This window comes from Strongylocentrotus purpuratus, unplaced genomic scaffold (assembly GCF_000002235.5).
Source record: "Strongylocentrotus purpuratus isolate Spur 01 unplaced genomic scaffold, Spur_5.0 spur5_scaffold_7, whole genome shotgun sequence".
Taxonomy (NCBI): Eukaryota; Metazoa; Echinodermata; class Echinoidea; order Camarodonta; family Strongylocentrotidae; genus Strongylocentrotus; species Strongylocentrotus purpuratus.
Genome location: NW_022145613.1, coordinates 35,924,541 through 35,940,897, shown reverse-complemented (window position 1 = coordinate 35,940,897; position 16,357 = coordinate 35,924,541). Strand labels below are relative to the sequence as shown.

At 36.7% G+C, this 16,357-nt stretch overlaps 1 protein-coding gene across 2 annotated transcripts in view; it reads left to right on the top strand.

Moving 5' to 3' along the window:
* Positions 1 to 16,357, top strand: part of LOC586513 (CTD small phosphatase-like protein) — a 45,047-nt gene that overhangs the window by 20,544 nt on the left and 8,146 nt on the right. For both annotated transcript variants that reach the window (XM_030974134.1, XM_030974133.1), the window contains 3 exons: positions 11,331 to 11,387; positions 12,875 to 12,967; positions 14,724 to 14,822. In XM_030974134.1, the coding sequence (XP_030829994.1) occupies positions 11,331 to 11,387; positions 12,875 to 12,967; positions 14,724 to 14,822 (249 nt within the window). The remainder of the gene's footprint in view (positions 1 to 11,330; positions 11,388 to 12,874; positions 12,968 to 14,723; positions 14,823 to 16,357) is intronic.

Here is a 16,357-nt window from a genome sequence, read left to right as displayed (position 1 = left end):
ATATGAATAAGTATCATATTTATATAGACAGCGCGGAGCACTTTTAGAAGGAGTAAGAGCTATTTTTAGTTATCTTTTGAAACAAGGTATAACATTCGTTCTCTCAACTTCTGATTTTCTGAAATTGATAACAACGGAAACACGTTGTCTCCTAATTGAAGGAAAAAATTATCTTGGTATTACGTTTCCATTTTCCCATAAAAAAGTTGCGGCCGCTTTATTTCTTCCCCGGTAAAATGAATTTTGACGCTACGAACGAGTTCTAATACAAGTATTTTCCCGCTCGAAAAAGATTACATTTATATAAAATAACTTGTTTGTCTGTTCAAATTTCTGCCGACATAGTGTTGGAATATAGACAGCGCGGAGCACTTTTAGAAGGAGTAAGAGCTATTTTTATTTATCTTTTTAAACAAGGTATAACATTCGTTCTCTCAACTTCTGATTTTCTGAAGTTGATAACAGCGGAAACACGATGTCTCCTAATTGAAGGAAAAAATTATCTTGGTATTACGTTTCCATTTTCCCATAAAAAAGTTGCGGCCGCTTTATTTCTTCCCCGGTAAAATGAATTTTGACGCTACGAACGAGTTCTAATACAAGTATTTTCCCGCTCGAAAAAGATTACATTTATATAAAATAACTTGTTTGTCTTTTCAAATTTCTGCCGACATAGTGTTGGAATATATATAAGTATCAGTTTATATAGACAGCGCGGAGCACTTTTAGAAGGAGTAAGAGCTATTTTTATTTATCTTTTTAAACAAGGTATAACATTCGTTCTCTCAACTTCTGATTTTCTGAAGTTGATAACAGCGGAAACACGTTGTCTCCTAATTGAAGCAAAAAATTATCTTGGTATTACGTTTCCATTTTCCCATAAAAAAGTTGCGGCCGCTTTATTTCTTTCCCGGTAAAATGAATTTTGACGCTACGAACGAGTTCTAATACAAGTATTTTCCCGCTCGAAAAAGATTACATTTATATAAAATAACATGTTTGTCTTTTCAAATTTCTGCCGACATAGTGTTGGAATGTGAATAAGTATCAGTTTATATAGACAGCGCGGAGCACTTTTAGAAGGAGTAAGAGCTATTTTTATTTATCTTTTTTAAACAAGGTATAACATTCGTTCTCTCAACTTCTGATTTTCTGAAGTTGATAACAACGGAAACACGTTGTCTCCTAATTGAAGAAAAAAAATATCTTGGTATTACGTTTCCATTTTCCCATAAAAAAGTTGCGGCCCCTTTATTTCTTCCCCGGTAAAATGAATTTTGACGCTACGAACGAGTTCTAATACAAGTATTTTCCCGCTCGAAAAAGATTACATTTATATAAAATAAATTGTTTGTATTTTCAAATTCTTTAAACTCGGTCAAACTATCATCAATCTCTTTCTCTCTCTTTTGTTGTTGTTGCCATTTTGCTTTCGTTCAAATCAACTGCGTGTCAAGTAAATTACACTACCCGTTCAATAAATGTAAGGGAAAAGATTTAACAGTGGAGGCAAAGGACGTATTTTACTCAGTGGGAACATCATAATTATTCTGTATTAACATCGACTTCCATTACGACTGGTTCCTAGAAAACCAAAAAATATCGATGGACGATGCTCCACCCCCCCCCCCCCCCTCCCCGAAAGATTGAATGGAATATGAAACATCTGAGACTTGGCATTTATAAATTGTACTTAATTAAAATAAATGGGCAATCCAACCCTGTGGTGGAAATTTGCTTTAAAGGAAAGCAAAACAAATCAGGGGAAAACATTCATAAAAGTTTGAAAAACGATCCGATAAACAAGATCAGATAACAAAACAAAGGCCTTTGCGGGTTGTGAAAACAGCCATTAAATAACCGACCCCTGACTTGGTAATTCTTCTCCCCTGTAATTACCAGTGTCGGAACTCTGACAATACAGTTTTCATGTTATCAACTTGATCAGTTTAGCGAATCATTCATGTATGGACCTCCTCTATTATGAAACGCTTATCTCAGCTGCCTGGACCGGATCCCACAATAAGAGGAACAAACGAATGTAAAGGTGTAACTACTCTGGAAGATTACCGTGTTGAAAGAAGAGGATGTAGGCCCAAACGTAGGTCAAGCTACATGACAATACAAACAACCACTCTTTATGTACCTTTACGAGGGCATGTAACCATTTTAGAGCAGGTTTGAGTTATAGGTATAGCCACGAATATGAGAATTTTCCTGGGCAAATATGCTACCATTGTTAAAGGGGGAAAAAAAGCAAGGCAACATAAAAAAAAAAAAAGTTTTCTGGCAATAAAGAAAAGCGAGTGCAAGATGAAGAAATTAATGTCTATTATCATTACTATTCTATTACAATATTGTAAGCATCATCATCGCCATCATCATCATCATCATCATTTCATGTATACATGCCATCTACAGAACTGATCATGAAACGAAGATTAACAAAGTTTTATTGACAGGATAGGTTGAACGAGAACACAGATGGAGACGAAGACAAATAAATTGAATTCTCACGAGGGATAACCAAAACAAGTCTAGCTGTTCAATGGTTATCCTGATAAATGGGGTTTGTGTGTCATTTTATTCCATAAAATATATCTAGGCAATAGTGGTAAGATTGTAATATGGTAAGGCACACGACAAATGAATATTTCTAATTATGAGAAACAAAGTCGAAAGTATTCAAAGTAAATATTATTTTTGTTTTCGAGAATAAAACAATGTTCATTTCAAAATGCATAAGTTCCCCAAATAGTCCTTTATTTGATTTGCACATTTAAAAGAAAGGGCATTTAGTGTAGATCATGGCATAATGTTGGTCAGAATATAGTTACAAAATGTGTCGAAAACCCGTGTAAAACGAAGGCTTAGGCCTATTATTTATGGCTCGGTTGATAATCGGCCGAGCTTTAGCACACGACAATCATAGACAATGGGGGAATGAATGGAGGTATCGACCGATCTTACGCAATTTGTATCGTGAGTGTATTGAAAAGGAAAGACGTGAAGCTTCAGCAAAATAAGACGGCAATTTCCCTCAAAAAATAACGGACCTTATTTTTCGTATTGATGAACATTACTTATATCTTTAGAAATTAAAAAAAGTCTGAACTTTCATTTTTATATTTACAAAAAGAATCACGAAATTGACTGAATGAGGCACAATGAAAGTAGAAAGCACCGCCAAATTTTCCATTACTTGCGATCTAACCGAAATCGCTCGAGAACCCCGTATTTCTTTATAGGGGCACATTACGGTGCGGGATCAGTCTAAAGGCCGATATTTTGTTATGCTATTAATATTATGTGCCATTTTTAGATACATGTATTCATATTACCGGACGTCTCGTAGTTTCACGGTTCAGACCTAGTGTTATCCATTACGACTGTCAATTTAAGTTCACGAGATAGGAACCAAACAAATATCAATGGATGATGCTCTTACCCCCCCCCCCCCCCCCCCCCCCCCTCCCCACCTCCTTCCCCCGACCACGAAAGATTGGTGGGGATTTGAAAGTTGGATTGATGACTGTATCTTAGAAATGTTGTAATCAACACCCAAGTTCGAACAGACTGCGATATTTATTGTTAAGTCGCCTCTGTTCTGAGAGCGCCGACATGTGGCGGGAATGTCATAATAAACCTGTCATTATTTGAATGTCGTTTTGCGACTGGTCAATGGTGAGGAGCAATTATTTACGATGACAAAAACATTTGTGTATTACAAAATAATCCAACATTTTAGGATTGCAATACCTTTAATCTCTCTCTCTCTCTCTCTCTCGATAATAATAAATCCATCTCTATCTCGAATCAACACCGTCTCCTTCTTATCTAATATGAGGCGTCATGTCAATCAACACCAAAGTTTATTTGACATTGTTAAGCGCCTTTGTTCTGAGAGCGCCGACATGCTTATGGCGGGAATGTCAAAATCTGTCATTATTGGTATGTGGTTGTTGCGCACGTGTCATGTTGTTGTCCACATGCCATGTTGGCGTGAGATAACATTGTTAAATTATTAGAGCATACGGACTATTTAGATTGGAAATAAGAAATAAGAAATCTTTTTACTTCTCATATATATAAAAAAAAGACTAAAATCAGATTTCACCACCTCATATGTCAACATTCACCATCTCTTGCATCCTCTTTCTTTCCCTCGTTCTCTCCAATTCCCCTCTCACTCAGTTATCATCTCTCCCCCACTCTCTACTGATCTATATATGACCTTCTCTTTTTTTTTTGGAATAAATAAGCACACCCTCTACAATTTTTATGAAATTCCGTAAAGAAATATGATATAAGTCATATTTTATTTATTATTGAAGAAGAAAAAAAAGAGATAGAATTAAAAAATTAGAGAGGGAAGATGAGGGAGGTGATGAAAAAAAAAGGGGGGGTAGGATAGTGTGCGCTAAACAAACAAATGATACGCAACATATAAGCACAGACCACAAACAAAATTATGTCCGTCTCGGTTTGGGAATAAGATTATTCGAAACAACATACTTCATAGGTTTACATTAAAGCATGTGCTTTCCTTCATGCGCAGACTCGTGGAGGGGGGGGGGGGGAGCAACGGGGCCAGGCCGCTTCCTCCCTGGCCACCAAAAAAAGACGGACCGCCCCATCCCTGCCCCCCAAAAAGTTTAAAAATAAGATGGTAACCACAAATATCCACTCTCGCTTTTTATCTATAACAAGGATAACATGATAACGGAATAGGGGCAGTGATGAGAGAGAGAGAGAGAAGCGAAAGCAATTAAATATCGAGATTCTGATATGTCTATTGATCTTTTTGTGGGTACGATGAAAAGGCACGAATGAAGTAGAAAGTTGGATTGATGACTGTATCTTGGAAATGTTGTAATCAACACACAAGTTCCAACAGACCGCGATATTTACGATTGTTACGCCTCTGTTCTGAAAGCGCCGACATGTGGAGGGAATGTCATAATAAATCTGTCATTATTTGAATGTCGTTGTTGCAACCGTGGTCAATGGTGAGGAGCACTTATTTCCGATGACAAAAACATTTGTGTATTACAACATAATCCAACATTTTAGAATTGTTATAGGCACACAGCCAATTTACACCTGTAATCTCTCTCTCTCTCGATAATAATAATAAATCCAGATCTCGAATGAACACTGTCTCCTTCTTATCTAAAATGAGGGGTCATGTCAATCAACACCAAAGTTTAAAACACGCGTACATTGTTACGCGTCTATATTCTGAGAGCGCCGACATAGTAGTGGCGGGAAGCGTTATTTTTTTATGCGGCACAGATTGGGGCATGGCGCGTGTTAAACCTATGGGAAGTACGTTCTTTCCCTTCTGAATAGTGTCTGCACGTACGTGAGACTAGTCATGTTTATAGCTAGCGCATAAGCGCTGCGAAGAAGTTTGTATATCTATCGCGAACTATGTGTTTAGATAACATTCCTCTTCGTTTAAATTAGTTAAGTTTTATTGACTAATTATTGTGATGTTCTCCTTATTGACGTGCTGCCTCCTCTTCAGATTTCCAATTTGATTTTAATTGTTGATGTAATGATTTTCCATGCGGTAGTGGATTAAATATAACACTATTAAAAACTGACCTCTACTACTTATACTGTCTAGTACGCACACGACCAGTATTAGTCTGTAAATCAAGACCCCTTTTTAAAAAAAGCCCCAATCTGTGCCGCATAAAAAAATAACGCTGGCGGGAATGTCATAATAAATCTGTCATTATTTTATTTATAAATAAGCACACCCTCTACAATTTTATGAAATTCCGTAAGTCGTATTTTATTTATAATTGAAGAAAAAAAAAAAACACACACACACACACACAAAAAAAAATCATTATTTATAAGAGAAGGAATTTAAAAAATAGAGAGGGTAGATGAGGTAAGTGATGTAACAAATTAAAAAAAATGATACGCAACATAAGTACAGACCACAAAGAAAATTATGTCTGTCTCGGTTTAGGAATAAGATTATATGAAACAGCATACTTCATAGGTTTTCATTAAAGAATGTGCTTTCCTTCATGCGCAGACTCATGGAGGGGGAGGGGGAGGGGGCAACGGGGCCTGGTTGCTTCCTCCCTGGCCAAAAAAAAAAAGACGGACCCCCCCCCCATCCCTGCCCCCCAAAAAGTTTTAAAATAAGATGGTAATCACCACAAATATCCACTCTCGCTTTTTATCTAAATGTATCATTTCATTAGTCCTCCGATCTTTCAACACCCACCATCTCTTGCATCCTCTTTCTTCCTCTCATTTTGATCATTCAGATTCATCCGCATTTTCATGCAAAATATTTTCTTCATTTTTTTCTCAATCTTTCTTCTACTCTTTTTACCATCTTTAATGAGGCATCGTGTCAATCAACACCAACGTTTCAAAACACCGCGTATATTTGACACTGTTACGCGCCTTTGTTCTGAGAGCGCCGACTCAGGACATATTTGTGGCGGCCTGGCGGGAATGTCATAATAAATCTGTCTTCATTCTTTCTCAATCTTTCTTCTACTCTTTTCACCATCTTTAATAAGCTGAAGAAAAGAAAGAAAATCAATTACAATATCACCGACGCTTGAGAAATAAATAGTGAGAGAAAGACAGCTAGAAGCGAAAACAATTAAATATCGCTGATGTTACCGGAGTTTATGACAAAAATTAAGCCGTCGGAAAGAAATCAAAGTAAGTCCATTATCACCTGCGCTCGAGAAATGCAAAGAGCGACCGATCGCGGGAGAGACAGAAGCGAAACCAATTAAATATCTGTTGATTTCTATCAATTCTTATGGTGCATTCTATATCGAAACTCTTCCGGCACGCAATATCAAGAAGGTAGTTGCTGCCGATCGATCTCGCCTTTGTTTGGATGGCCTATTCATGGAGCATTCCAGAATGCACCCACAATGCGCCAATTAAGTCGTTAAGTACCGCATTCTAGGTACATTCTAGGTACATTCTGGAATGCGGATTAACAGAACAATAGATTCTGAATAGGGCATTCTACATGCATTCCGAATGCCAGTTGAATAAATCCGTGGCGCCTAACAGGTTAGCAAATCTGACGGGCTTTAGTTCCGTAAACAAGGGTATGGTACCTCAAGACTTTCCCTCGGATGATTTGCCTCTGTTGGTATGACTATGAAGATGTGTTTCCATGGAGACTTTAGCATTGTTCTCCTAGGATTTCAGGAGATGGAGATACAATTCAATCTGTTATAGAAAGTCAAGTCACTGAATGTTCATAGGTTTCCTTGATGCCGGCCCTCTTGAATGAATGAATGAATGGAGCGAGAGATTGAGTTACTTTCGAAATGTACATGTATGTTTGTTGAAATGCACATTACAAAGACAAAATTTCAAAATATTTTGCATACTTATATCAGTCCATCTAGACCTGCTGATTCTGTTTCCTACAATTTAAAGGCTTTTGATTAACCGTTCTGGAATTTTTTTATTGAATTCAGAATAGGTGACAAAACGTTTCTTTCCCTTGTCCCAGTTAAATTGTTTTGGTTTATCTAAGACTAATCCCTTAGAGGATATAACTCCCTGGTTTTGAGGCTCTGTTTCCATGGTAACTGAAAAGTCCTTTTGATCATGTGACTGTGAGATGGGCTCAATTGTTCTTGAAGTTGACTCTAAAGCATTGTTGAGTTGGAAAGCACTTTCAATGATGAGGAGAGCATAAGTGCTTGCCATTTGTCTGCCAAACTCAAGTAGTCGTGATGACTGAATGACTAATGTACATTAATAGATGTTTTTTTAATTTACAAATCCAATATATAATGGCCATATAGCGGGTCTGATAATTACCCGATTTAAATTGGTTTCCCGATTATTTATTTTCCCCCATTTTTTTTTTTTTTTTCTTTCCGATTTTATCCCTATTTTCCCCTTATTTTCTGGATTTTTCCCCAATTTGTCTTACTCAAAAGGGGGGAATGTTGTTAGATGCCATCCCCCCCCCCCAAATCCCCCTCTTTTTTACTCAAGGGGGACTGCAGTGAAGACGAAGTTTATTTAAGTTAAATAGTTGTTCCCTCATATTGCTCCAATATTGTACATGTTCATAGTACATCTACAAGATTTGAAGTAGACAGAATTTGTAAACATGTTCAAAAGAAGAACATGTCACTAATCGTTTGAATAATCTTGTTCGAATTGAAAGCCAATTTTGTTAACAAATTGTCGGCATGGGAACACAGAACAAACTTCTTGCCTAGGCATCTCTAAATATTTTTCAATTTCTTTGGCACGTTTTATTATTTGGAGAATTGACATTTTAGATATTTGACATTTTGTGGACCTTACAGGAGAATGTTAAGAGCTTGATGGAAATGATACATTCTGAGACAGACGGAATGCCATGGTAACGTAATACACTGCCATGTGAGAGGATGACCGTAACATGAGAGAAACGGCTGGCTTTTGATGCTCAGGCTTAGACAGAGCACTCAAGTGGGTGCATGCTCAGGGTATATCAACTGTCTTAGCGTGGCGAGTAGAAAGGTAGTTGTAGTGGGGGAGGGGGGGGGGGGACTGCCCCCTCCTACCTTTTGCAGTTGAGAATACAGGATGATGAGTGATATGAAAACAACTGCTGCGCCACTTCCCCCTTCTCTCTCTCTCTGTGACTTTGTCTCTCTCTTTTCCTCACTTCCCTCTTGCTTCTCTTTCTTTCTCTCTCTCTCTCTCTCTCTCTCTCTCTTTCTCTCTCTCTCACTCTCTCTCACTCTCTCTCTCTCTCCATGTCTCTGTCTCTGTCTTTCCCTCTCCATGTCTCTGCACCCACCCTCTGAGTTGGGACTTCTCTCATGTCACTTCAAGTCATCATCTGACACCGTGGTTGCTTCAGTAATTACCCAGCTATCATCACTTATTCCAATGAAACAGTGATTTGGAGATGAGTAAAAGTGTCCAGGAAAACAGATGTGAAAATATCCGTAAAATGTGAATCGGAACAGACAGTGTGAATTGAACAGAAATCAGAATGTTTTGGACATTGTTTTATTCCAGGATTAAGTTGATCCTTGTCATTTCTTTTATTCATTATGATATTTTTTATTTAAAAAATAGCTGTAGAGAAGTTTAAGGTTGAGGGGATATCGGGAGAAGTGTAGGAACTGGAAAGCGGAGTTTATAAGGAGAATCATTCTTGAAGACTGCTAAGGTTTCGGTCACAGTATATCTCTGTCGCACACTCTTTAGCAACCAGGACTCAAGGAGTGTGTCTCAGCGGATGCTTAGGTGGGTTAGTGTTAAATTTCAGGATGCTGTTTGGTTTAGGCTAAGGACAGCTGGTGATCAGGAAAGAGGGTGTTTAGATGAGCAATTAATCATGGAACGTGATTATCCTCCTCTTGAGGGGGCATTGCAGATTTGACGTGTTTAGTTGAAGCGATGTCGTGGGCTAGTGGATAAGTCTCTGGATTGTGAATCACATGGTTAGCGGCTTGGGTCCTGCCTTGTTACTAATTTCCTTTGGCAAGAAAGCCATCTACATTTGCCAAACTCGACCCAGGTGAGGTAAATGGGTACCTGGCAGGAATTAATTTCTTGGTATGCTAGAGTGCCGTAATGGCAGCCATGCTAACGCCAGGATAATAACAATGGAGTTCCAGGAGTGTCTAGTCTGACAGACATAAACAGTTAAACTCTATACAAAGAACCTAATATTATTATCATTATTAATTTAGCAACAAGCCTAATACCTCAGCCACACCACTAAATGACTCCAAACTGACGGATTCTTGCCCCTTCTGTGAAAAATACTTTCTTGTTCAGCTTATTGTTGGCATGGTGTCTGTCTAGGTGTGAATAGGCTATACACTGAGGACATCCTGTAATGTGACTTGTCTCGCCATGAGAAGTGGCATAAAAGCGGTGTCTATGTCATTCACCCCAGAGCAATGGTGTGTTAGATGTAGGTAGATTCACAGGTTAACATTCCTACAGTACATGTATGTTCATATTGTCACAGTCACATAGTATGGGCTATGCCATACATTGTAGGACAAGAGATTCTCATGGTTTGCTTCCTAATGAATCAACGGGTCTATAGCTTTTCTTATTGGCAGAGTTTGATTCTTTCCTATGTGTTTGCACACTAACAGATTTCCGGTATCCCATATCTGCAGTGCCCTTATTATTATGTGAGGCATATAGCCAACATTCTAAATGTGTTTGAAAATATTAAACTTCGCCATACTTCCTACATTATTGTTGCTCAAGCTTGGGTGTATAGAGGGCAGCACATTGAGCCAACAGGTATTACGCTCATGTGCGTACTAGTGTCCCTTTATGCGTACATCAGTACGGGAGCATAATACCTGTTTGTTCAGTCTTCGTCAAGTTGCCTCCTTTACGAATGACTATACACCCAAGCTTGAGCATCTTTAACAAAACAAAAAAGAGTCTTATTATCTATATTTTTGGTGGAATTGTATATTTTTTTTTCTATTTCCTCCTGTTTAAGAAATTTTACATTTTCATGTCCTGCCAGTGGCAAGTATAATGTAAAGTTTGTAGTCATCGGGTGATTGTTTTAACTTGATTTCCCTTCTTCAACCTAAATCATTCAAAATATCAAGAAATATATTACTTTCATTGTTGATAACGTTCCTTATTCAATGATACTTGATCAAGTCTGGACACAAACTGACCAAATACCTTTGAGTTGCCTGAGTGCAGAGGAGAGGAGACAACAGAATGAAAAGTATTGCTTATAATGGTATGGCTGTCCAGTGTAATACTCTGGTCTAATGCATTACGGAAATCGGATGACAGCGCTAACCAGGCCAGGCTGATTCACGTCCAATGATCCCATATTTGATCCCAAAGTGGTATTCAATTACCATTGATGAACTCTTGCTTTTGTGCCAATTACATGTAAATCATGGTATCAAGTGCCTTCTGGCTGAATCCAACTGAAATCTGAACAAAGAAAATGTGTGCAGGGAAACGAAGTGGTTAACAAATATTTTGGACAGATTGATTTAAAAAGTCCATTGCATATGTGTTTTAAACATGTTTTGATATGATTTTAAAAAATGTAATTGTTCAGCATAAGTACGATAATGCACATAATGATTTTTTTCTAAGAATATACATGCAATTGTAATACATAATCGTTTACACCAGGACCATGATTACTTGGTGTTTAAATTGTGTAATAAATCATTCTTACTTATATGCATGTATTAAATAATGTCATTCAAGGTTCGTTTTTTAAAATACTGCCCCAATATGACAATATATGCGGAAATTCCATTAATTAATTTTCTCTCTCTTGTTTACCTTCCTCATTCCAGCCCATTTCAAATGCAGATTTTGTTGTTCCTGTAGAAATTGATGGCACAGTTCATGAGGTGAGCATACATTTCAGTTTGATTTCAACGACATGAAAATATGATAAGAACCCTTTTGGATCAGATACATTGGAAACCAGTCTTGATTTCAGACTCCCTGATGCAGTTGGGATTCTACACGTTGTATATTTGGTTACAAGTACTTTTTGTCGTAGAGGGATCCCAACGTGAAGAATTTCAACCCATTTATACATGTAGATATTTCTGGATTCACTAATCAAGATTATTACAGGAACTTTGGATTATAAGGTACAGGTACAATGTAATTTTACTTCACTTTGTAGTTTCTCCTTTGCTGATTATTTACAATTTGTTTTCATATAATATAGTTTTTATCTGATGATGACATTAAAATATAAATGGAATCAAAAAAGAGAAAATTTGCAGAGCTTTAATGAATCAAATCAGATTAAGAAACAAACAAACAAAACCAACGACAACAACATCCTATTCTTTTAGGGTCTTTGCATGTCAGACTAGTCAAATTTGTTTACCCCTAGAACAGTGGTATAGATATGATATCATTGCATGTAGATAGTCCTAAGTCACTTCAATGGTAAGCAGGATCAAATCAGTTGACGGTACAGAGTAAGCACCATTTTAAATGTTGAACTTCAGGGCAGCGTTTCATGAAACCGTCATTAGTACAAGTCCAACGACATCCCATTGAAATGCGTGTATTAAGTTTAACACACGTTTCAATGGGATGTCCGTGAACTTGTACTTATGACGGTTTCATGAAACGCTGCCCAGGCTGATATCTGAGTAATCATAACCTCTGCTCTTTATATATCATCGCAAAATGAAACCAAAAATCACAATATCCAAAGACGGAAGTTAACCTTTAAATTTCCCATAGCTGTATATATCCCCCTCACATTTTTCACATGCACATTGTAACCTTGCATCATTTCCGGAGTCGGAGAGTATAAAATCCTCTTGATAATAATTGTTGATACAGTGTGCATGATGGTGAAGTCAAACGGGTCTGGAAATGAGAATAGTTTTCAGTGACATTTAAGTGCTCACCAGTACAACAGCTGACATAAGAAATGATGGGTGTGCAACGATACAACATGGGACATGGAGCAATTTACTCATCCATACTGCATGAACTAGGTCATTACACTATAAATGATTATAACATCTAGGGCAACTTCTGCTACAATTGTATCTTATACATGTACAACTGTTAAAGTGAATGTTGATTTCTGTTACGATGACAAATAATTTGTCAGCATTCTTATTTTTTTTATACCAGTTTGGAAGAATATCGTAGTAGAAAATTCCCCTGACTAGGAGGGCTCTTCAAATACCCTCGGTTCTGAAATATGACGAGTAATTTAACCAAACTATCATGTGTAGTCCCATATACATATTTTTATGTGCAGTGTGCATGATTTACAGCAAATTGACTATTACTGATTTACTGGACATAACATTGCAACTCAGTGACCACCTGTTCCTTCTTTATTTTATTTTTCAAGGTATATGTATTAAAAAGGCCGCACGTGGACGAGTTTCTGCAGAAAGTGGGGCAGCTCTATGAATGTGTGTTATTTACAGCTAGTCTTGCAAAGGTACAGTAAAACGTATAATTCAATCATCTAAATGTAGTTTTTGATCAACCCAAGTACTTATTATTAACTTGTGGCCATTCAAAAATGTTATGTTTATCATGTAATCAAATGTTTCAGACTTACGAAATCTTTTACTTGTATTTATCTTTCTCTCTGTAATTTAATTTAGTTGAGTAAAACAATTGAAGGTGATTAAAACCAAATTGGTATCATGATGAAACAGTATACTGTGATACCTAATTACAAAAACTGTACTACCGGTATAAATTGCATGTAATTTAACCTTTTGAATTTGAATATTGTACATTAAATTCAATGTTGACTACATTACCTAACATAGTGAGAGAGAGAGAGAGTAACCAAAAGCATTGATGAATGCTACTAGCGAATGGAACATGAATGTGATACATTTTATCGCAATTAAGAGCTTTGCTAGCAAGCTGTGTACACAAAAGAGTACTCGATGAAATTGCATTCTCTCATGGTACCAAACCTAATGAAAACATGTATCTTGTTGTGGAAGAGGGATTTAGGAGCTATGCTGCTCACAAATCATAAAAGGCTAATGGTATTCAGGAGATTTACTACAGGGAGTAGACATCATTTAAGCTTGTGAGAGAGAGAGAGGGAGCTACCTCCATGACTGATTGGACACTCATTATTGCTTAAATGTCACAATCAGGCAATAAAACTCCATGTCATGATTGCAGTATGACTCTGCTTCACTCAGTCAGCGTAACTTTACATGCATGTACATGCAGTTAGGCACATGGGTGGTTGAATCAGTTTTGGTAATGTCTTTATTTCTCATGTAATTGCATGGTAGTACATTGCCTATTAGTCTGTCTGCATACATTCTTTCATTTGATTTTTGAAAATGGATGATGAAGGAGAAGTGTTTTCAATCAATTTGGTTAACAGGCCTGATAATTACCCAATTTTATCCTGATTTTCCTGATTTTCCTGATTTTTCTCTTATTTTCTATATTCTTCCATATTTTCCCCTATTTTTCCTTATTTTTCCCTATTTTTCCCTATTTTTCCCTATTTTTCCCCTAATTTTCTTACTCAAGAGGGGCTTGGTTGAGGGAAAAAACAAAAATTTATATTTGTTAGTGCTCAGTGCTCACTGTCTCCCCTTGGTTAATGAAAATTATTGAAAGTTTATTGGATAAATTGTTGAGATAGGATAGACGTGTCAGTGAGAGAAAGTGTCATTGGATATAAGGAATATACAAATGCATGTGGGTTAGAATGTTTTTAAAAAATTCAGGAATTATGAGGTGATGATGTGATTGCTTTGCATATAAGAGAACATGTACAGAAAATGAAACTCTGACTATTACAATGTCATTCTTTTTAAAATGTTACCCCCGCTCCTCAATTAGAAAAAATACCTGATTTTAGTGATTAAGAGCCTGATAAGTTAAGTGTTGTCATTTTGTCTATCAGTGACATCAAATATTTTAAGGATTCTGATTTTATTAAGCAGCCGTGGCAACCAATTTTATAAATTGTGATTAACTTCAGAGATACCTTTCACAACGAAACATAAAGCAGCTTACTTCACTTCATCACTTATTTTCTATAAGTTTTCTTACTTCCAAATATGCCAAATGTCTTATCCGGCTCTTGAACAGTAACTGCAACTATTAAATTCTAATTATTTGTTCTTTATCTGTTCATATTGAATCTTTGCCAAATGAATTCCAGGATGCTTATAAGTTTTTGTTGTTGTTACCATTTATTTCTACAGTATGCAGATCCAGTAGCTGATCTGTTAGACAAATGGGGTGTGTTCAGGTGTCGACTGTTTCGGGAATCGTGCGTGTTTCACAGAGGAAACTATATCAAGGTATGAACAAAACTGTACTTACTCATACGGAAGTGTTTTACAAGTTGAAGCACTGATAGAGAAGGGAAAGTACTTCCTTGATGTTATTGAATTTCCCTTCTGTATGAGAGATAAAATCTTCATTAATTATGTGTGCAAAAAAAATATTTGAATGTCTAAGTAGCTGATCTGTAAGACAAATGGGGTGTGTTCAGGTGTCGACTGTTCTGAATTGTGCGTGCTTCACAGAGGAAATTATATCAGGGTGTTAACATGCTTGTACTTTCTCATACTGGCAGCAGGAATATTTTAGGTGTTTAAGCACTGACACAAAAGTGAGAAATCAGGCTCCCTCGAAATATAAGTTTTCTTCAAATTGCCCTTTGATTCAATAAATGGAAGTCTTTCTAATTGCATTTACATTTAGAAGATATAGTGACATATTAGCCCCTCCCCTCACAATAAAATATTTTACTTGATAAGATTAAAGTCTTCCTAATACCTTCTCTCTCACTCTCCGGTACTACCCCCCTCCCCCATATATGTAAAAGAGAATAAAAGCAGATTTATCTTTTTCTCAGCCTTGTTTTCCCCCTCATTTTCTTTTAACACTGCATGCACAGAGCTGCCAACCATTCCGTTTTTTTCCGGAATTACTCCGTTTTTTCCTCTAAATTACGGTATTACGTTTTAATTTTTTTTTTTTTTTTTACATACCGCACGTCAAACAACTGCCCTAAAATGGTGATTTGCTCACAAATTCAATAGAAAACTAAATTTAAAAAAATACTTGAAAAGAAAAATATTCTCAAAAAGAATGAAATGCCGATAATACCAAAATAACCACCAAAAAAAATCCTGCTTGTATGGAAAGAACAGCATGATGAATGAACATTTCTGCATTGGAAGTGTGTCGCGCGTGGTTGTAAGTTTCTTTTTTTTATGAATTCCTTTTTTTTGCCTGAAATTCCTTGTTTGTCATCATGATTACTTTTTTGGGTCGCACAAGGTTGGCAGCTCTGCGTGCAACTTGCAGAGTTGCCAGTGTTTCCCTTTCTTAGTGATTGTAATTTTTGCAGGCATTTGTTATATTTACTGATGGGTATGTCCTGATTGCGTACATATGATTGACCATGAGTAGTATTGCATTGTCTGACTCTAAATGAAAGGCATCAAGGGAACACATTTTAATATGTTTCCTCATGTTGAGATCAATGTGATTGAAATGAAAGTATTAGTCTGTGACAGATGAAGGACATCAACTTTCATACAATTGATACCCTACCTGAAAAAATGAATATTATTATGATGGTGATGAGAATGATGAATAGAAGAATAATAACCTGAGTTTAAATGAAATGAATTGAATAAGCTACAGAAAATACAGATTTTGAAATTGTTGAAAGCCTTTTTCATTACATTGAAACCTCCTCAGTGACCACCTGTTTGTAAATATCATGTTTTGGGGGTGTTTTTGTTATTTTGTTTTACAATGTATGCCTATAAAGGCCACCTTTCTAGTTTCTCTGGAGCAGTCTTTCTATGCAGGTATCACT